General features: G+C 49.2%; 1 protein-coding gene across 5 annotated transcripts in view; it reads right to left on the bottom strand.

Moving 5' to 3' along the window:
- Positions 1–14,507: 14,507 nt before the first annotated feature.
- DAPK1 (death associated protein kinase 1) overlaps positions 14,508–22,997 on the bottom strand; it is a 170,101-nt gene continuing 161,611 nt past the window's right edge. For all 5 annotated transcript variants that reach the window (XM_046663717.1, XM_046663720.1, XM_046663719.1 and 2 more), the window contains exons 24-26: positions 21,735–21,855; positions 19,337–19,525; positions 14,508–16,999 (exon numbers count right to left, since the gene is read on the bottom strand). In XM_046663717.1, the coding sequence (XP_046519673.1) occupies positions 15,767–16,999; positions 19,337–19,525; positions 21,735–21,855 (1,543 nt within the window). In that variant the 3' untranslated portion in view covers positions 14,508–15,766. The remainder of the gene's footprint in view (positions 17,000–19,336; positions 19,526–21,734; positions 21,856–22,997) is intronic.

The raw sequence follows: 22,997 nt of genomic DNA on the forward strand, positions 1-22,997 counted from the left end.
GCAGGCCAAGACCTGTTCCCCACAAGGAGATTAGGGCTTTGCTCTGCAGGGCTGAGCCCTTTTGCTACAGGCCAATTCACCGGTAGGGGCCTGCCAAAGGTTTCAAATAGCATCTCTATCTGCCACTGACACTTTTGTTCTTTTTGAGGAAAATTAGCCCTGAGCTAACATCTGCCGCCAATCCCCTTCTTTTTGCTGAGGAAGACTGGCCCTGAGCTAACATCCATGCCCATCTTCCTCTACTTTATATGTGGGATGCCTACTACAGCATGGCTTGCCAAGCGGTGCCATGTCTGCACCCAGGATCCGAACTGGTGAACCCTGGGCCACCGAAGCAGAATGTACACACTTAGCCGCTGCGCCACTGGGCCGGCCCTGCCCCTGACACTTTTAAGCACCGTTGGATCGACTGGATCATCTGAGCCAAGTGGCAGAGCAGCTTGCACAGCAGCCAGGGCCTGTTGCGGAGCCTTCTCCCAAAGCCAAAGATGCCCAGGACGTGTGATTCCTCTTTTTTGGTTTTATGAGGGGCAGCTGCAACAACTTCTGCTTCACCCTAGAAGGGATATCTTGACCCTCCACACCATCGGACCCCTAGAAATTCCACCGAGGTAGAAGTTCCCTGAATTTTGCCAGATTTATTTCCTACCCTCTGAAATGCAAACGTCTCACCAATAAGTCTGGAATACCTGCTACTTCTCACTCACTAGATCCAGTCACCGTAATGTCATCGATGTATTGGACCACTGTGACGTCTTGTGGAAGGGAAGGCGATCAAGATCCTTGCAGACTAATTTATGACATATGGCTGGAGAGTTGATATCCCCTGAGGCAGGCAGTGAAGGAGTGTTGCTGGCCTCGTCGGCTGAAAGCAAACTGCTTCTGGTGGGTTTTATTGACAAGGATAAAGAAAAATGCATTTGGCCAGATCAATAGCTACGTACCAGGTACTGGGAGATGTGCTCATTTGCTCAAGCAATGAAATCCCATCTGGTCCAGCACTACAGTTGAAGTCATCCCCTGGTTAAGCTCATGATAATCCACCGTCGTTCTCCAGGATCGTCTGTCTTCTGCACAGGCCAGACAGGAGAGCTGAATGGGGCTGTGGTAGGGATGACTGCCTCTTCCAGTCCTTGACGGTGGCACTCAGCTCTGCAATCTCCCCAGGGACGCAGCACTGCTTTTGTTTTACCATTTTCCTGGGTAGAGGCAGGTGTAGTGGTTTGCAGTTGGCTTTCCCACCATAATAGCCCTCACACCACAGGTCAGGGAACCAATGTGGGGATTCTGCTAGATATGTAGCTAAGTATATCCATACAGTTATGCATTCAAGAACTAGGGAAATAACCATAGAATGGCTTCAGGGACCCACTGGGCTCACTGTGAGGTGGACATGAGCTAAAGCTCCGTTGATCCCTGACTCCATAGGCTCCTCTTCTGACTGGTGAACCACATTGCCATTCTGGGTCTCTTGGAATTAGTGTCTGTTCAGAGTGAGTGCCCAGTAGTCCCTGAAAGCCCTAATTTTTTCCAGTGGACAGTTACCCTGATAAAAGTCCCCAGATCTCTTTAGGGGAGGCTGGGACAAAGATTAACAGCATAAAATTTTGCTATTGTACTGGGGTCCTTTTTCAAGGGGATTCCCCTTCATTCAAGGGGTTCTGGGTCTGTAAACTGGCCAAAGCTTGGGAATTGATTGAGGAGTGTGACTGTTTTTATGATTCAGTTTAGACTTCTGTTCACTTGACCTGGAGCTTTTCTGCCTAGTAAGAATTTTGCAGGGTTCCTGTCCGTCTCACTTATAGGAACACTGTGATCAACACCATAGGCCTGCATGAGCCAGACTGTTCTGGCTGCTTTCACTCTGCCCTCCATTACAGTGACCTTGCCTTTGGTGGTTGAGTGCTGCCACTTGGCCCCTGCCACCCAGCATCCAGTTACTCCCATCGCATTTAGGATTCCCAAGTCAGTGACCGCGGTTCCCACTGTGAGGTCTGCCTTGCAGAGGAGAGTGATCACAGAGCTTCTCAAGGATGCCGGGACTCCCCTCACAGATTTATTTTTCACAGTCATGGTGAAAGGCATGTTTTTTGAACCCTCCCCGTGTGGGTGAGTAGATCTTAAATGAGAAATCCACTCTAATCTTTCAGTCTCCTTAAGCCTTTGAGTTCCTTCCTCTACATTAAACCAAGGCGGGTCTCCCATTTCCAGCTCGCTCACTGTGGGCCACCTTTTGGTTGATTTTCAGTCAACCAACCAAACACACTGTCCAAGGCCTTTCTAACTCCCAGCGCTACAACATTAAATGCAGAATCTCTCCTTAGGGAGCCCATGTCCGTCAATTCATCCTGATCCAACTTTATGTTCCTTCCACCATCATCTCACACCCTTGATATCCACTCCTACACATGTTCTCTGAATCTCTGTTCGTATAACTTAGAAAACTCAAGTAGTTCTTTTGGAGTGTAGACACTTCCCCGTGGGGCACACTTTGTACCTTACCTTTAGGGCCCTGCTGGGACTCAAGTCTAGGTACGGGTCTAGAAGCAAAGAGGGGTGGTGGGGGTGGGTCCTGTATTAGTCTGTCTTCGTCTGCTTGGGCTGCCCTAACAAAATCTGGACAGGCTCCAGCCCATGGGTTGTCCTTATTGTTATTTTCAACCTGCTCCCCCGGAGGCGCTGGTGTTGGTGTTCTTCATGTCTTATAACCTTTGTTTTTGCCTGCTTTGGATAAGATCTCCCAAACTTAGAGGAATCTTTGAGACAGAAACTACTGGCAATGACACACTGTAGCATCGAGCTCGTGTTGACTGTACTGCTGATAACGTCATCTTCTACTAGAGCCATTCTGGTGCCTGGACAGCTGCATCAGGAGGCTGAGGATTAGTAAGTGCTCCTGCTTTTGTCAGTGACGAACAGGCTTCCCCTCTTTAGATAGAGGAACCGAAACCCACACAACAAGCCCAAATGTGCCAAAAGCTGTCACTGAGACACTCAGCTCACCATCACCTTCCATCCTGTCCCTTTAGTTACCTTCAGATATGGCCCCATTTACACAGGACCTGCACTCTGTTATGCAGGGGGCAGTACTAATGCCTTGAGTGGATTGTAATGACTTCTCATCAGTTGGGAAATACGCCAGCATTTTCAGCAAACGTTGAAATTGGAGAAAACATTTGACTGAATTGGCTCCTAGTTTCAGGACAAGCTAATTCCATTCAGGGCTTCTGTTTGTGGGCAATTGGGTGGAGCAAGGGGCAGGAAGGCATCTTGTACTTTTAACTTGATTAATAACAGCTCTGACTTAGGGGAGGAAGGTCACGTCCTCTCTCCTGTGACATGGGGTTGGCTGGGTCCTGCTGCCCGCTGCTGCCTCCTGTGTTCGCATGGCCTTCTCATCACACTGACACAGCACAGGCAGGGCCACGGCAGAGCCTTCCCTCTGTCACTATCCTCCCTCTGACAGCTCTCATTTATGCTCCCTACTGATTCAGCAGTTCTGCCCTGAGTGGCTAAAAGAAATGTTCAAAAACCTTTCTAGAAACTCATCAATAATCCGCGGATGACATTGAATTCTTCCTTATTAAAACAGCTTCAGAAAGTCAGACTTAGTAATTCCTTTTCCTGAGAGTCTTTAAAGGATCCCTTGAGGCCTTGATGTTCCACAGACAATGTCGTCCACGGCAAAGTGCTTCTGGGAGATGGGGAGCAGCTTGCCTTCCCTGGAATCCCGACTACAGGTGACAGCCAGCCTCTTCATCTCCAGTTCCCATGCCTGACGTGCAATGGGCCCATCTCCGAGCCATCAGTGTCTGGCCATGGAGAAAGGTTTATTCGAATTGGCCAAAATGAGACGGTGGCAGGGTGGGCTCTCTCAAATCCACCTTCACAAGATGAGAAGGCCGGGGGTTTACAGAGCTAAGGGGCTGGGCAGGAGGAGCTTCAGAGAAACAAAGGGTAACCTGTGTTTCTTTCACTCCAGATAAGCCCTTGGGCAATCTGACTTCTGGGCGTCTACAGCAGCTGGGGCTGGTCATCCAGCGATCACAACCTCCCCTAGGGCATGCTCTTCCTTCTGTAAAACAAGCTCACAAAACCCTCAGGTTGAATCTTATTGAATATTGACCGTAAACCTCAGGTGCCCAGCTTCACAGGGACTATTTGGAACACTGGGTCTTATTTTGAGAAGCAGCTTAAGATTTAGCATTCAAAAGAAGTTTATAGTTTCCAGACACACAGGAAAGGCATTCAGAAGACAGAGAAAGGCAGAGGTGGAGACATCTGCTCAGTGTGGCCAGATTGTCTTGGGGAAAATGTGCTGGATGGACAGAGGGGCCTAGGCAAGCGGGTGGCGGAAAGGAGGAATGCAGATGGAAAGGGCAGTGCTCACATAACCTACTAAACTTAAGAGAAAGGACCAAATCAAAGAGCAGAAGAGGTGATGTAAGACTGGCTGTTAAGGTGTGTCAGAAAGAGGTCATTTTATGTCACTGAAAAGGAGATGTCTGTAGAAATGACTTTAGTTTTCTGTAGCAGAAACGATGCTGGCCATATATTTTAGAGACTTTGATATTTTGGCAAAGAAATTTCTTATTTGAGGCTAGTTTTCCCCTCCACCGGGTAGGACACAGGACAAGCCCTTGAGGTCTGGGGAGGGCTTGGCACCTGAGGTCTTAGGACATAGCAGAGATGGACAGAAGATTAGGGAGGCAAGGCCACAAACACTCACCTGGAGCCATTTCAACACGTTCCCCCAGGTATGCCCTGTTCTCATGGTCCCATGTAGAGTCAAAGAGCTACTGCGCCCTTGGAGTTTCTCAGCCAAACCAGCTTCTGTCATCCTTGCTTTCTCCCCGGCTTTTCCTTGGTTGTTGGGCCCCTGAATATGCATGATAGACTGAAATAGGTCAACTGTGGGCAAAATCTTCAGCAAAGTACAATGCCAAGTCCAGGCCTTGCCTTGGAGAATCTTGCTGACCAGTGATCCATGTGGGAAGCTGGTGTTCTTCCCCCTCTGCTCTTGCGTATTCTCAGGAAAATAAGAAGCAAGTCAAATAATTCCAGACAAGCCAGCCAGCAGCTTTTCAGGGCTGTGCCGGCCCCAGGATGGAAGCTTGGCGGTCATTAAAGGCCATTAAAGAGAATTGCAGGAGGACAACAGTTAATGTTTATGCTAAATATGACCTTTTCCACAGTCCAGGGGAAGAGCAACCAAGAGACCACTCCCTTCCCAGTGGCCCTACATAAGGTCATTACCCTAGGCACCCTCCCTAACCCTCCACCACTGTCTCCATTGAAACATTTCTCCAAAGCACTTCCTGTTCTCTGTGACTCACCGCTGCCTTACAGGGAAATCCTCTCTCCTCCCTGCAGGAACCTCGTCCACGCTCTTCCCCTTGCAGAATATGTCCCTACTTCTGAGGTATATCTTCTAGAACAGGTCTGGGGATGGCGTGGGTGGGGTGAGGGCACACATTATTGAGAAACAGAGGGGCCGCCACCGGCAGGCCTGTGGTGTCTGTGACGCAAGGAGTGATTTTTTTGAAAATGGTAATGTTCTTTCTTTGTGTGTGTTGCTTTTATTGGGACATTTCGCCTCTAGAGCCAGGGACATCCTGATCACAGATGATCAGGATTTTAACAACAGGAATGCAAAGAGAGAAAAAGTCAACGTTCCACATTTGACATCCCAAATAGAATTCCCGAGTCCACAATGGTCCTGAAAGCCAAGCTTTGAAGAGAGAAAAAAAGGTTTTCTAAGTTGGAGGGCCCAATCTGAAAACCTCCATATAAGGTCAATGTGATCAAGGAATGAAGTGTCCATTGCCTAGTGGAGTTGGAGGAAGAGAGGAGTCTTCCCCAAGACCTGGAGAGGGGCAGGGGGTTTCTGCAAGCGTCTCAGGGCAGTAGCCTGCTTGCACCCAAGGCCTAGAGATGGTGGGCTCTGGAAGATTCTTATGCACAATTGGCATGGCGGGAGGCAGGTCACACACATCTTGGGATGAGCAAGGGCAGCAGACACAGACTGCCTATAAGACCCCAGGACACTTGCACAACCATGGGGAGGAACGGTAGCTACTTTAAGGACAAAAGAGACTAGATTTTGCGTGGGTGGGCTCCAAGTCAGATTTATTTTAAGAAGAATAAAGAAATAAGATAGTTCTGGGCAGTGTGGGAGAGTAACTAGGCCCAAAGGCAGGGTTATAGTTGACACGAGATTTTCACATATTGAGGTATAAGGGGTAACTATTCGGGTTCAAAACTGATTTGACTTGAACTAAAGAAGCCTGACTTATGGCCCATCAAACACACATTGTACATCTGCTCTAACCATTAAAGTAAAGAATGCACTGTCTTCAGATAAGAATGCAGACTCCCCCTCCTTGCGCCCTACCGCCCTACCAGTAACACCAGTATTAGTCCTTTCCCTGACACCAGGGTCATGTTGACCTGCCAATTTGCAGCTGAAAACCTCTTTGAAGTTTCGATGAGTATGTATCCTGGGCGTGTTTAACGTGTGTTCTTTGTTCTGAAAAGATCTGAGACTGGACTGGAGACCACACTTCTCTGGAGCGCTTTCTTCCTTTGTGGAAGCTACCTTCCCGGATTATAATCCTCACCCTGGCTCAAGGAAAACTCACCTCTCTCTCTTGTGTATAGAGTGGTTAGTGGTTATTTTGTGTCAACATAGCCATGGATGAATCTGAAAGGGACCAATTAGCTCCCAGAAAATGGAAGGAAATGGGAGAGGGTTGATGAAATCAGGAGAATTCAAGTTGAGTTTCTCCTTAAGTTAGTCCTCTGATTCCAGTGGGCATTCCTTAACCTCCAGTCCTACTCTGACACGAACAAGGATGAAGGTTGACAAACATTGGAAAGAAGATGCCAGAGTCTCTCCAATGGGTTGAAACAATTTTGCTGTGCCGGCGATACGCGCTCAGCTTTGGGTTTGTGCTTCCTGGCTGGGGAAGTTCTTTCCAGGCCCTGCTCTCCTGCACCCTGAGTTCTATACATGCCTGTTGCAAAGGAGAACATTTCTTGCTTGACGCCCCATAATTTGCACAGTGGGGGTTCAGTGAACTCAGAGGGATCTAGACAGTCTGGGCACAAACCCAGCCCACCCTCTGCCAAAGAGTATTCTTAGAATGGTCAGGGCTTGGTGCCAGCGATCACCTGCACAGGTGGAAAGCCACAGCCCTGTGAGCATACGGCTTGAGCTGAATGCCGGTTGAAATGTGGGCCCCAGAGCCCCTTCCTCCAGGCACTTCTGGGCAGTCCAGGAGTGTGCAACTGCTTGCACGGGCTGAACAGGTCAGATGCTGTGCGTAGGATACGCATGGCGCTCTCCCTCTGCTTGCTCAGAGCTCGCAAGCGAAGACAATCCAGGCAGGCAGCAAGTCCAGGCCCGTGTGTCACCCTTAAGCTATGGGATCAGGTAGCCGGACACGCCTGGCTACTTCCACCAGTCTCCCAGTCACCACTGCCCTCCTGAGAGTACCCCTGGCCGTCATTCCCAACTTCTTTCCGGTTCTCTTGCCAGGAGGGGTAAGAGAGCGTCCTTTACTCACCTGATCATTGGGAAGCAAGCCTCATTTTGTTTTTCATTGTGGTAATACAACATACCAAAATTCACCATTTGAACTGTTTTTGATTTAGTACATTCACATTGTTGCGCAACCACCACCACCATCCATCTCCATGATACTGGCTCAGCGCAAGGTTGACATAAGGGAATCCATATTGTCGAAGAGAAACAAGAGTGTAACTTTTGAAAACAATAGCAGGCAGCATAATAGCTGTTCTAAGAAACACTTAAGTGTCTACGATGGACAAGGAATCAGTGTTTCTAGGTGACCTGGAAGACAGAACAGGGTGTGGGAAGTTCAGGTGGCAAGTGAACTAAAAACGGCTTTTCCGAGTCTCCAGCCCTGAGACTCTTCGAGAAGAGACCGACTGACCCTCGTATTTCACGGCGGGCCCATGCTCTGGCCCAACCGCCTGCCTTCCAGGCTTCCTCCTGAGGCCGAGAGCCCGCGGCCTTGTTTCAAGAGCAGCCAGAATTACTGTGCTTTCCAAGCGTGCCCGGCCTGGAACAGCCGGTGACTGTTCCAGTTTTCAAGGATACAGCGAGCGTGCCATCAGCTGTTTCATGGGAAGGGCCCGTGGGGCTTTCCCTGAGCTTCTTTACATAACGAAGAGCAAGGCTTCCGACAAACAAAACCCAACCAGGAACTTTAAAACACGCTGCCCACAATGAAGCGGTCTCTGCTCCAGTGAGATGGAGACAAATAAGGACCTCTGCATGATTTTTTTCTAAGATTAAATTATTTTAAGTGAAAAGAAAGTTCATTATTCTAAGACTATCACTTTCCTAATTTTCTCTTTTAAAAATCTTTTTTCTTTCTTTCTTTTTGTTGGTATCACAATGTTTTAAAAATACTTCTGTGACGCCTGTGACAGCGTTGTAGTTTTTGCTGGTTCTAAGTGGTTTCACATTGCAAAACAAAGTGTCAGTTCCCCATGTTCTTTATGGAATCTCCATGAAATCCCCTAAGTGTGGGAACCTCTGGCACACACGAGGACTTCTCAGGGCTCAAAAATCAGCAAAACGAAAAGCTACTCGTTACCGGAAAACAGCTTAAGGCTCCTGATTTTGGGGGCAGAGAGAAGTAAAATTCACTTTTATTTTTTATATTCAGGACATCATTCTTGCTAAAATGATGAGTGAGAATCTCATTGAGCCTTGAGCTCACCTTTGTCCAGTTTATGCAGGGGTAAGTGAAGTGCCCCCGGGGAAAGCAATCCGAAAAACCCACAAATTAGAACAGTCTACAAAATAACCGGTTTTGTACTTTTGTCCCAGGGCTGAGTCTTGTCTACATGAAAGGGTCTCTGGTGGGGGACTCCACTATTGACGGCCTGTTTTGACTGATAACGTACTCCAGTGGTTCCCAAAACCAAAGTGGGCAGGGACCCGGCTGGACGGTGAGCTCCCAGGTGCAGCTGTGTTTGGTGGCTGGAGAACCAGGCAACCTGGGCCGGATGGCAGGGAGGCCAAAGAGAAGAGACCATCACACCAGTAAGGCGGCAGCCTTCCCTCTGAGAGAGGCCTGCACAGAAACTCAGGACATCAAACAGATGGTGAAGGACATTGACCATGACAAACTGGTTAATGAGTGTTGACAATTCAACATGCGCTTAAAATAAGTCACTAGTTGAGAAAGCTCGACATGTCAGCTTATATACATATAAGTATAAAAACTTGAAAGAGGTTACCCAGAATTGAACACAATCTTAAAAATTTCTACCAAAGAGTTTGAAGCTGACAGTTTTCTAAACTATCAATAACTTTAATTAACTAATGATTTTGATCTCTCATGGTGGTGGAAAGATTGAATTTTCTTTCCACTCTTGCTCAAAAAGTGATATGATAAAACCTGTTATATATAGCAAAAAATGTACTAAAAAAGTATTATATGATGTGTCAACAGTTAATAATATTTTTCTGGGAAAAAAGAAAACCAGACAGACAGCAACATAAATGCCACTTTTGCTCAGCAATAAATGCTTCTCTCCTTGGATTTTAAGGATTGGCACCTGGGCTAACAACTGTTGCCAATCATTTTTTTTTTCTTTTTCTGCTTTATTTCCCAAACCCCACCTCCCCCATACATAGTTGTATATCTTAGTTGCAGGTCCTTCTAGTTGTGGGATGTGGGACGCCACCTCAACGTGGCCTGACGAGCGGTGCCATGTCTGTGCCCAGGATCCGAACCCTGGGCCACTGCAGCGGAGCGCCTGAACTTAACCACTCGGCCATGGAGCCGGCCCCTCTCCTTGGATTTTAATGTTATGTGACAAAAGCCAAAAAACACTTCACATCGAATCCAAAATATAGAAAAGAAATGTGCATAAAGATGTTTGAGGGAAACATGCCTCATTTAGAGAAGAATGCCGAGCATTCCACGGCAGGGAACGGTCAGGCCAATGGGGATGGGACAGACGATGACAGCATTGCTCAGCACTTGAAACCGATGTGTCTGAAGAGCTGCTGATGACCTTGCAAACAGCCATCATAATGTTGGGTTAAGAAGAAGCAGGGTATAGCATTGTGCATTTTGTATGATTTCAGTTACATGAAAATATGTCTAGGACAAAAAGCCAAAGGGATGAAAGCTTTCACTGCATCACATTGCCCTGGAAGCCAAGGGCAGCGCCCGAGCCCCAGATGGGCCAGCAGCCCAGGACTCTGGTTCCCGACTCCCAGCGCAGAGGCAGGAGCGCACTGTCAGCAGCAAACGCCTGGCTTCTCCTTCTCGTGCGAGTATTAGGCACACAACCACATTCTTCAAGGGAATCACTGGGGGCTGCGCTCTAGGGTGCCTGGCCTTCTCAGAAAACAGAAAGATTATCATTGACACTGGCTGTGACGCAACCTGAGGGCTTCGCAGAACCCCCTGCGGCTCACATAGGGGCGAGAACCTCCACCACATGGAGGTGTGGGAAGAGGAAAGCTCTCACGATGCTGTTAGTCACCTGACTGGGAAAATGGGCACTCGCGGCTGAATCGGTGGGAACCAACGTTATGGGCCAGAAGAACAATCTTTACAGCAGAGAATCCCTCACCTCATGAAACACAGACACACACACACGGTACACACATCACGCACGTGCACACACCTACACTTACACACAACACACACACTGCACACATGCACACACAATACACATTCTCCAAACACACACACACACACACACACACAATATACACATCTACACACACCACACACACATTATACAGCATACACATATCACACACACGAACGCACTTATACACATATACACGCATGCATACATTCACACACAAACACACAAACTTATATAGGTGTATACACACGCACAGTGACGCATAGGCACACACACACAGTTACACATATGCACATGCACACACAGAGGACACACATGCACATATACTTATGCACACACACAATATACACACATGCACATGTACACTCACAACACACACACTACATTACAATGTAAATATTTAGCAGAGGAGTACAAGGGGCCCCCAGTTGTGGTGAGATGGCCTGACACTTAGTCTGAATTGTTAATAAATGAACCATACAATTTTGTCTAAATCGCTTAAACTCTTTCCTTCCAGCCCCCAAAGAGCGGTTGAACCAGACCCTCTGTGAGATCTCTTCTCATTGTAAAATTCTGGGATTTCAGTGGGACAAGACACCTCATCCACCTCGAGCTGGTCTCGGCCCCTTCTCTGTACCCCTGACAGGAACCCCACAGGCTGGAGTCACAGCCTTCGGCGCCTGGCCAGGCCGCCCCACCACGCATCAGCCCGAGAGTGCGGGCGCGCCACAGCCCCACCCAGGGGACCTCTGCCGCTGATATCTGTGGGACTTCACCCTGCCCCCTCCTCACGCCCACACGCATCTTCACTCCTTTTTGATCAAAGAATGGCCTTGTGAACAACAATCAGGAGCCCACAACAATCTGAGGCTGGGCGGTCCTGGGAAGATTAGCAGCTGTCCCCTGGGGTCGTTTCCCACTCTGCCACGTGCATTTCCAGGGGTGGGGGCTGATGGAAGGGGGCTGATGACTACTTAAAACCCCCTTTCGGGGCATCTCCCTGGCACACCCTCTGGCCAGGACATTCAGCTGTGACAGATGCTCCTGTCCCTGTCTGGGCTCACGTCTAGAAGCCACTGAGTCCTGGGTCTGAGGGGCTGGAAGCTCCAGCCTCTCCCCAGCCCATGACTTGGTTGAAAAGGAAAATTCTGACCTTACCCTCAGGTGGCCACCACAGCACAGCCACAATGCCTGCAAACAGCCCCCGAGAGCGAATTCCTCAGGAGCCGTTGAGCTGAGCCCAGTGGCTGGCCCAGGGGAGCCCACAGGCCCACTTGGCTCCACGCCCACGTTGTGAGCCTGGGGCTGGTGCCCACACTAGGGGCTGAGCCAGCGTCTGGGGAATGGTGGGTCAGAGCATGTTACTCCTCATACACAGTTTGGCCTGATGAAGGCATTAAGAATTCAAAGTCCTGAAAAGACTATGCCACCATCCCATGCATGAATTCAAAGCGAAAAAAAGAAAAAAATGAACAGCAAGCAAAAAGAGAAAAGAAGCCAAGGGAAATTCTTACTTCTTCCTCCTGTGATAACCACTTTAAAGATTTTTTTTGAAATAACAAATACCAAATATACCAAAGAATAACAAATATTCTTCCAAAAAGCAGTCCATCCTTTTCTCTGTCCCTCCCTGGGGGCCGGCGTGGCTGGGCTGCTCTGAACACATGGGGCGTCTTGTACATTTTTCTGCAAGCTTTGCTGTTACCTGGATAGTCTCAGGTTCCTACTTCACCTTTTTTTTCCCCTTCTTTTAAAAAGATTGTAGTAAAAGAGAGATAAAATTTCTCATTTTAACCCTTTGTGACCGCACAGTGCAGTGGCACTAATTATGCAGTGACGTTAATTCACATTGTGGTGCCACCATCACAACCATCCACGTCCAGAACTTTTTTCATCTTGCAAAACTGAAACTCTTTTCTTACTCTCAACGAAGAACTTCCACTCTCGAGCTCAGGTCTCCCAATGACCCTCCCGGACTCACAGCCGGGCTGGCATCTAGCCACTGTTCACGCAGGAGCAGCCAGGCTGGCTCTTCCCTTCGGAGAGGCTTTTCTGGGGTCACACTGTCGGGTTTAGTAAGACTTGTGTGGACTCTGGACACTGACAGGGCCGAATGTTGTTTCAATTTCAAGGAATCCTGTAGTTGTTATTGGAAACCCCTGTCTGCAAAAAAGGCCACCAGAGTCGCCCCCAGAGTTCTGATTCCTTTTCGAAGGTGTGAGATCCAGATTTTGGAACCAATCAGAATTCCCCGAAGTGCCCTCCAGCCCATGCCACAGAAGCCCTGCGTCCCATGTGGAGACCTCAGGCCCCCCAGGGCAGCCGGCATCTGGGCTTTGTACCAAGGGGCAGCCACAGCCCAGAGGCCATGAAGAGCATGTTGTCCAAGCGCATTTCACGACAACGCTAAGAAGGGCCCCACGGAAGGCTTTGCTTTCTGGCTTCTACACACTTGCACCCTTTGATTCTCACTGTGCCCGCAGGAAGTAAGCTATGGTCTGGTTTCTTCCCGCTGCAGGAGGTACAGCTGTCTACACATGGTGGGGCTTTGCCAGTTTCAGCCTAACCAGGTTCATGGCATGACCCCAAAAGGCACGCTGAACGCCCCTCAAGGCATTTCCCAGGATGGGGCAATGAGCTCAGTGGTCCTGAAGCTCTTCAAATTCGGGTTGTACTGAATCCTAAGTATGGCTTCAGCACCTCAGGAGCCCAGGAGGCCACGTCACCTTATGAACTCAGGGCCTACAGAGAAGTGTGAGGACCCTGCAGCACTCTGCGCTGTTGGTCACCATCCTCCCTCCGCCCTTCTGTTAACACAACTCCCAGCTGGGGGAGGACTGCTCCTTCCCAGGAGCCACTCTGGGCCACTGGGGCCAGGCCAGTTGGGTAACTCTATCTCCCCCAACCACCATGCTTTGCGTAAGGACAGCTCTGTGACCCAAGATGGACCGGTCAGAATCCTTCTCTGGGACTGGACATACAGATGCTGCCAGAGGCGAACCCCTGTCCCTGAGGTCCAGCGGCCTGGCGCTGTATCCCCGCAGCGGGAGGCACTCTTCCAAAGTAGGAGCGAATGAAGTCGACATCTAGGAGGGAGCTGACACAAGAAAAGGAGATTCCACTCTTCCAAGGCAACTAGAATTTCATTTTCCTTGTCCTCCTTTCTAGGCAAGTCCATGTGTAGCTTTCAGTTTTATTTCATTTATATTTCTTTCCTCATTGTAATAGTAAATCATGTTTACTGTGGACAATTTGGGCAAAACAGAGACAAACTGTATTCCCACCATCACAGAGAAAATCGTCGTCACCATTTCAGTCTTTTTCCTTCCAATTTTTTTTCTTCGCCCATTTCTTTTCAAAGCTGTCTTGAGATTTTGCTAAATAGAGGTCTTGTCACTCAGAGCTCCCAGCGGGTCAGAGCTGGAGTCCCAGCTGCTGGCCTGGGTGGGGGGCCCAGTGAGACAAGGGGAGGCAGAGGAGGGTCTTCCATGCAGGGTGTCCTTGCCGCTGCAGGGCCCCACGCCCTCCACCTGTGTCCAGGGACAGGAGGCTTCCCCCGCCCCCCGCTGCCGAGACTAAAGGATTCAATTTGGTGTTTGGTTCACCCAAGGACATTGGGATGAGCCCCTTTTCTTTAAAGTGAGAACAAATGTGATCATCTGGGCTCTTTTTACTTCCTCAGACCATTCTCAATCTGAGGAATAATTGAACACCTAAAGAAACTGGGTTGTCTTCCGCCCCCAGGAGTTTAGGTTTAATGACTTTGTGCATTTCAGATTGGTTGTCCCCCTGGGTGGAGTACTGGTAAGTGAAAACAAAGCAAAGAAAATGAATCCTTTTTGAATTGAAGACCAACAAACTAATGCAACAAGCAACAGTTTATTTTTTAAAAAAGGAAAAAAATAAACAAAAAAGAAAAGAAAAACAAACAACTTTTTACTACATCTTATAGATTCAGTAAAAATACCTGTATTAATATATATGTATATACATATTGCATATATATATATATATACACACACACATATAACATTAAAATTACATGCTTCTCAGGACAGAAGAATCAGGACATGTTCCCTCATATCAATTTAAAACTATCACAATTTAAAACCACTGCAAGAAAAGTTGCTTCTTTTATTTCCTCTCTCGGACTTCAAGTACAGGAAATTATCAGACAGGATCTAAAGTGGAAAGCCACCTGCTCGCACAGACGACGGTGGCCTGCACGAGTCAGGAGGCAGGGTCTCCAGGGTCCTCACGTGGCCTCCCCACCCTTCTGCGGAGCAGCCTCCTCCTGAGAGGGCAGGAGCGAGAAGCGGGACATCCTGAGGTCCATGTGGACGTTCACACGACGTTTCAACAAAAGCAAACGAGAACATGTCTACCGTAGCAACAGCACTGGCCGGACGGCGCTCTGGGGGGGCGTTCCTCCCTCCCCTTTCCTTGACAAATGAAACACGAAACCGCTGGGAACACAACTCAGGGTGAAGCACCTCTGGCGATGATCAGCAAACAGCAGGGGACAGAGAGGGGCGTTTCCTTCGTGACAGCTGCTGGCTGACTCATGATTTCAAACACACCCTCTTCTGCAAAAGGCACTCACATAATGTCTGTTTATAAATCATACAGTGCGATTCCATACATGGGAGTTTTTCCTACAAATATAAAAGAGAGAAGCTGAGGACATGGTATAACAAAGAAAAGAGTATAAGAAATACACCTTTTGGATAAATGTGCGCTTTTTTTTAAAGGACAATCTATATAGTAGTTAAAAAAATTTTCATTGAAAAGTTAGGAATTCCAGTAAAATTATCAGTAAGAAGCAAGGTACTAGAGGATGAGAGATGGGGTCCAGAACACAGAGCAGAGGGGTGCTAGTTTTTCAAATGGCCAAAGGAAAGGATATGGTCTGTTCTTAAACTAGAAAGACCATGTAATACAACGGAACGTGTGGGAAGGAGGGAGGTAGTGGCAGAGAAATAAGTGATGTGGGAGGGAGGGTGGCGTCCCTCAGCAAGTGGGCGGACGAAGGGATGCACCGGAATCTCTGACGGGAAGACGGGCTGATCCCCCTTGCTTCTGCAGTCCGAAGAGACCCTGCCCAAAACGAAGGCTGCCCTCACCGGGACACGACCGAGCTAATGGAATTATAGGACGTGCCGCTGTTGCAGCTCGAGGCGTAGGCCTCCTGGCCACTGCCGTCCAGGTTGATTTTGAACACAGAGGAGGCCTTCAGCAGAAAGTCGGCCGCATCCCGGCGCCCCAGCTCCCGCAGTTTGGACATGAGGATGCCGACCGTGCTCTCAGGGTAGGAGGTCCATTCCCGGAGCAGGGCGTGGAGCGGGCTCGGGAGGAACTCCTTAGGAGCCCCATTATTGGTGTTGTACTTTGCCACAAGGTCAGGGAGGCCCAAGTTCATGGCCAGAAGGCACCAGTCCTTCCCCATGGGGTCGGGCGGGTCCAGCAGGCGACTGAGTTTCCTCCGGGTCAGGAGGTTCAGGTCTGATGCGTGGATGTCCATCCCCAGGCTGGCCTGCGAGTAGATGTCATGGCAGCCGAAGCACATGATGCTGCTGAAGCTCTCCCTGTACCCGCCCATGGTGTTGGTCAGCGAGGTCTCCTTCAGGGTCTGCGCCCGGAAGAAGTCTCTCGGCTGGTAGATCATGACCGGCTCGTGGTGCTCCCTCAGCTGCTGGGGGCTCAGGTAATGCTTCACTGTCAACAGCCCAGGCAGCGTGGTGGCCATGACGTTCTCGATGGTGCTGCACACCGAGTCCAGCAGGAGGCAGCACTTGATCTTTTCCGTCTCCAGACCACGCACCTGGACCTCGATGCCCTGGCCGTGGTTGACCAGCAGCACCAGCAGCTCGGCCCCGCGGTTGGCAATCTTGCAGCCATTCACCCACAGGCGGATGTCTGCGTCACCCTCGGTGCTCTGCTGGTGGATCCACCGGCAGAGGTTCACCTGGACCTTGTGAAAGATGCCGCACGGGAAGGGGGTGAGGTGCTCCACCGGGACGATGCGCACGCCGCCATAGACCATCACCTCGTCCTCCTCGTCCGTCCAGGAGCGGTGCAGGCTGTCTGTCTTGATCAGGGCGGGGATGTCCACCATGGTCCCACTGCTCAGGTCCCGGGCGCAGATGTCCATGGCATCCAGGATCTGCAGCAGCTCCTCCACGTCGCTGTCGGGCACCAGGCGCTGCACGTCCTCCATGGTGTAGCGGCCCCGGTAATGGTGCAGGGCCCGGGGGGTCTCGACGGAGAGCAGCTTCCCCAGGACGCTGGTGCAGAGCCAGCGGGGGTCCAGGAGCAGCACGTCCTGGACTGTTTCACTCTGCATGATGTTGATCTGCCAGAGGGGACAACAGGAGGTCACACACAGGAACATAAATGGACGGGTGCAGCAGCTGCTCAGAGCACCCAAGGGCCCGAGCAGTGACAAGATCTGTGCGGATGTGGCAAGGAATGACCCAGGGCATTCACGTGGATGGATCTGGGAAACCAAACGCTGAGCCCGAAACCCAGCTTGGGAATGTCATAAGAGAGATTCTGAAAAGACTATCTTGGACTCTAAAAAATGTAATGAAAGGCAAAAAAGAGAGAAAGAGATGGCAGCCAAATGTAATGAGTGATTTTTGACTGGATTCTGAATCCCAAAATAAATACATAAATGAATACAAACAGCTATATAAGAAATCATTGGGACAAGTGGCAAACACTTGAATGAAAACTACATGTTTAATAAAGTATTATATCAATGTTACGGTTCCAGAATGTGAAAATTATATTGCGGTTATGTGGAAGAATGTCCTTCTCCTTAGAAGATACAGGCTAAATTATTTAGGGGTAAAATGCCATGATATTTAAAAAGTAAATAGACAAATAGACGAGAGAAGGATAAAGCAAGTGCAGCAAAAGGAGACAATTGGTTAATTTAGGTGTGGTGTATACGAGGATTCGCAGTACTATTCTTGCAACTTCTCTGAAGGCTTGAAATCTTTCAAAAAAGATTCAGAACAATGTTCTATCACTACATAAATTTCTCACACACATTCATACAAAAGGTGTGGCAGGACATCCACCATGACAGTGGCTGGCCCTGGAGCGGGGAGGGAGCGGGCAGGCTGCAGGTGATCCACGAGCCAGCATCTACTTCTTGATAAGGCATCTGGTGGGACACCATCTGCAGGTGAGACCACCTGTCAGCTCAGGGTCATCGAAGACAGACTGATAAACTGTCCCATATTGGAGAAGACTAAGGTTGGCTAAGCGCATTGTGGGGTCCTGGGCCAGAAAAAAGTCGCTAGGAGGACAACTGGTGACATTTAAATCAGATTCGCAGATTAGTCCTGGAGGGCAGTAACAGCGCTGGAGGAGAGGCTGGCGGCCCTCAGAGGGCCACCTGATTTGGAATTCCCTTCTCCTTACCCCCCCCTTTTTTTTTTTTGAGTAAGATTGGCCCTGAGCTAACATCCGTGCCTGTCTTCCTCTACTTTATATGTGGGACGCCTGCCACAGCATGGCCCAACAAGCACCCGGGATCTCAACTGGAGAACCCCGGGCCGCCAAAGTGCAACACGCGAACTTAACCTCTGAGCACTGGGCTGGCCCCTTTTTTCCTCTACTTTCAAGTCTTTGTTTATTTACGTGCTACATCTCATGGGCAAGGAGGTATGTGATGCCAAATAAAGTGAATTATAGGCTATGATCGAGAAAGCTGTTGATCAAATCCTAGACATGAGAGAATACCGTGCCAAAAGGAGTGAGTGTATGATTATGATGAAAACATCTTCTCATATCCAGCAGCATTTTATAACGTGGCCTTTAACCCTCCAGCTACCCCCATCCTCAGATCCACTTTAAAGTGTCGTGGGAGGGGCCAGTGGAGTAGCGGCAGTTTCATGAGTCCCAAAGCTGAAGCCATCCCCGCCTGAGGCTCCAGTTTTCAGGGTCACTGGCTCTGGACTCAGTTTTGATTTCAAGCTGATACGATTCACACAAACCAGCCACAGGGTCAGAGGTGGCACGTGAGATCGGAGGGGCAGCTGCTGTGCTCTAAAATTCTCAGAACTGCTCTTCTTGGCCCAGATTAGCCTACGCCGTCTCCTGACTACACACATGGAGAATGGGAAGGCTATGCCCCCCCTTCTGGAGCCGGGCACACAGTGCAATTTAGAACAGGTTCTCCACTGCATCTCAGTGCCGAATGTGGAGCAAAGACTCCCATCTCTTGGTCATTCCCGCGGGTCACTGTGCCTTAGCGTCTCCAGACATCGCACTGTCACAGCCATTTCTTGACTGCCCGTGAACCCAAGAGGTCTGCTTGGAGCGGTACCAGCCCGTGGAGAGCAGCCATCCTGAGGGCAGCTCAGCCCCAGGTGCCCCAGGTCGAGAGCAGGGAGGCCCATCCCCCGGTGCACTGGGAACTGTGCTCCTTAACTAAGAATCTGGAAAACAAGCCAGAGTGAACAAAACCACAGCTCTTGGGGTGGAGAGGGGTGCAGGGAACGGCTCAGGCGGTCACTGAGGCCCTGTGCAGCAAACTCGTGTCTGGACATAGTGTGGGGCATGGGGCGGTTTCCACACCGCCTCCCCAGGCCCAGCCTACCCTCAGATGCTGGGACTGGTGACAGAAATGAGTCCCCGGAGGCCCCTCAGAGCCCCACCTAGCTGGAGAAGCCCTTACCTCGCCCGCACTGTGCAGCTGCTGGGCTATGCGCCGGAGGTCCTCCTGACTGGCCAGGGGGTTCAGCTGGTCCTGCACGTCACACACGAACTGCTGCAGTGACATCAGCTGGTTGGGCCCATTGAGCTTCCTCCAGGAAGGCAGCGTGGAGATGATTTTCTCGCACAGGTGAGTCATTGGAGGGCAGACCTAGAAGATACAGGACCGGACAGGTCAACGGACGGCTGTGGCGACTCAGGCGGAGCACGGCAGAAACGGCGCCACTCATGTCTGCGCCGACGCTTGCGAGTCTTTGCGTAAGTTAGGGCTCTTTTGGTGAGGCACTGGGCAGTTCTTACTCCAGCGTGGCCCTTAAGCAGAACCTACGTATGAGTCACGCAATTTGCAGAGGCTTTCATTTCTATTGCTCACGTTAACCGGATGGTGAGGCTTCACAAGGACGTTTCTGGAATTGTGGACTCAATCAACTAACGTTCACTAATTCCTGATGTTTTACTCCCTCCCTCCCTCACATGGAATGACAGTGTCAGCCAGAGGATGGTCACTTCAGGAACACAGAGAGGAAAAGAGAATAAGTATCATGATCAATACCAGAGTGGGTTTTTAACAATAAATTCGATATTTATGGAAATTGTTGTTGAAATATTATTTCAAATTAGCCTAATTCTTGGTAATTGGCTTGAAATGGCTTTTTAATCTCTTAACTTAGTTAAACAGATCAGTCTATGTTACAGACTCGTATAATCAGCACCCCTTCCTGACTAGAACCACACCAGCCAGACACTGCACTGCATCACTAATCGGGCAGCCCCTTCTGGAATCCTGCCTTTTCTGTCAGTTACGTCCACTCCCTATTAACAAACACAACTCCCAAGGAGAAAGGGAGTTTACTTGGTGGGCTCCACCTGCCTGACCTCAGGAGTTGGGGGGGTGGAGCAGAAGGCACGTCACACCCCCCCTAAAAACTCTCCAGGGACCCCCTCCCCCTGCAGCACCCACAGATGGCCGTCCACTGCTTTCTGTGGCCAGGTTGCTCTGAGGCCCCCAGTCTGCTCCTCGCCTGCTGGCCGTGCCACGGTGGGGCCCTATCAGAAAGCGGGGGCCAGGCTTCATGAGAGAGCAGTGGGTCCCTGCAAACCCCGCCAGCTCGTCTGGGACCGGAGCCTGGCGTCGGAAGCTCAGCATGTCCCGCCTGGCAAGCCGTAAGCTGTCACTAGAGGGGGCACCCGCTGGGCAGGGGGCGAGAGGCACGTTCCCCGAGTGGACACTGGCTTGTGCAGCACGAACATTTCCGGGGGCATTGCAGCATTTTCCCCTCGGGACGCTTGCCCTTTCCAGACCAATTTTGGAGAGTTTTTTGAATAGTACAGATAGTAACCTGTTATGTGTCAAAGACATTGAGAATATTTCTCCCCAGTCTATCTCACCTTTTAACTGTGTTGATAGAACTTATTTGCCAGAAAATTTTTTTTAACTTTTATTTTGTCAATGAGGCATATTTTCTTTGAAAACGTCTGGGGCTTCCTATCTCGGTTTAAAAGTTTTCCCAACCCTTCCCAAGTTGCTGTAAAAATACATTCTCTCATATTTCCACTCAGGATATGTTTTATTTTTTTCCATTTAAAGCTTTAATCCACCCAGAATTTATTTTGCACCATGCAGTGACCAGGACTTCGACCTTATTTCCCTCTAGGCAAACAGCCAGTTGCACCAGATCATTCATTAAATAACATTTTCCCCATCAAACTGAAACAATGTCTTTCTTTTCTATTAAATTTCTGTAGATGTGATTTACTTCTAAACCCTAATCTATTCCAATTATTTATTGATCGATCAATTACAGAGCCTTTCTCATACGTTTTATTTATTCTTCCATTGGAATTTTAAGATAAAAAGCCCAATCTCCTCAATCCCGTCTAGCAGTGTATGAAGTCTAAACAACCCGGGAAAGCTAACGTACGTTAGTAAGATCTTGCCATCCAAGAACACAGTCTCATTCCACTTGTTTATCCACTATTTCATGCACCTCGATAAATTTTGCTGGTAACTGTTTTTCTACTTTTCTAAATGTTTCATGACAAGCACTTTTAAATTGCTTTTGTACATGTGTAAAAAGCAGCTTTACTTTCACACAAACCTCTAAAACTGTCAGAATTTCATACACTCTAAGGTGGTCCACCTTGCCCATAGCAACCCCTGCACCTCCTGGCCCCCTTTGTTTCTCAACTCTTCCTTCCTCATCCCAGAGCAACAGAATAAAAACATGTCCATCGGCCACCTCTACTGGGCCCCTGAAAGCCGAACCAAACCAAGCCGGCCACTCAAACCTCCCGGGGCCACTGGACGTGACTGGACGGTCTGGGCGAGGCTGGGTTCCAGCCCTCCCGGGTGTACTCACTGAAACAATCTGGCTCCGTATTTCCTGCAGGTGATTTCGAAGCACCTTCATGTCCTTAGACCCGGAAGCCCCGGCGTCCAGAACAAACAGCTTATTTGAAATGTGAAGATCGTTCCCAAACCTGAGGGAAGAGCAGTGCCCTTATTAGAGTGACTCAGTGTGACCAGGTGTTCCCGTGGCCGGGCCAGGCTCCTACTGGTCCAAAAGCCTGGCTGGAGGCAAGGAAGCTCTGGTGACCTTGCAAAGTCCCCTCCACCCTGCTGTTCACTGGACACTGTCACGTTACCCTGGTGCCAAGACTTGGGGAAAACTCAGAGTCATGCCGATGGTGCCTTGGCTTCCACAAAGCGGCAGGAACACAGCATGAAAAGATAACAGCTTCCCCAGACACAGGCAGGGTGAGGCCTAATGCGCTCACCTTACAACTTAGGAGAAGAGATGCTGTTGAAAGTCAACAGACTAAGAATAGAGGGACGAGTATGAGTTACTCCCTAGACCTAAAAATACTAATAGAAGCCCTATTTTTCATATCATGAAGATAATATAGAAGTGTCTTCGGTTGATAAACCAAGAGTTCGAGTTATAGCACGTTATATAGAGCTGCAGGTTCAAACTTTTTTGACAGACATTAAGTAAAAATACGTATTTTTACACTGTGACCCTGTGCACATTCACATTTATAAGTGAAACAAAAGTTTAACAAAAATATTTGACATGAAATGCACTCACATCTTCCATTCCCCTCCATCTACCCGGCTCCACCCCATCCCACTTTACAAGGACGTCGGTAGGACCTCCTAAAGGAGTTTCATGACCCTCCGTGGGTTTTAACTCATAGTGGTATCATGATAACCGCCAAAAGAACTGAAAGCTAAAAACTAAAATAAGTGAGGAGCTGCTGTAAAGCCTGGTGGCTCCAGTTGGCGACACTGCATTATAGGATCAAAATTTGCTGCGAGAGCAGAACTTACATGTTCTCGAGAAAAAGAGCTAAGTGTGTGAAGTGATGGACGTGTTAATTAACTAGATGAGGAATCCTTTCACAATGTATACACACATCAAATCTCCACGATGTACACTTTAAATATCTTACAATTTTGCCAATTATACCTCAATAAAGATGAAAAAAAATACCTGAAACAACGAGAAGAAGTCCCTTCCGGGCAGGGGTACCCAAGGGGAGAAGAGGAGTCGGAAGACCGGGCAGGGGTACCGAGGGGAGAAGAGGAGTCGGAAGACAGCTGCCTTGTATCCCGCGCTCTT

The sequence above is a fragment of the Equus quagga genome, chromosome 6 (assembly GCF_021613505.1).
Source record: "Equus quagga isolate Etosha38 chromosome 6, UCLA_HA_Equagga_1.0, whole genome shotgun sequence".
Taxonomy (NCBI): domain Eukaryota; kingdom Metazoa; phylum Chordata; class Mammalia; order Perissodactyla; family Equidae; genus Equus; species Equus quagga.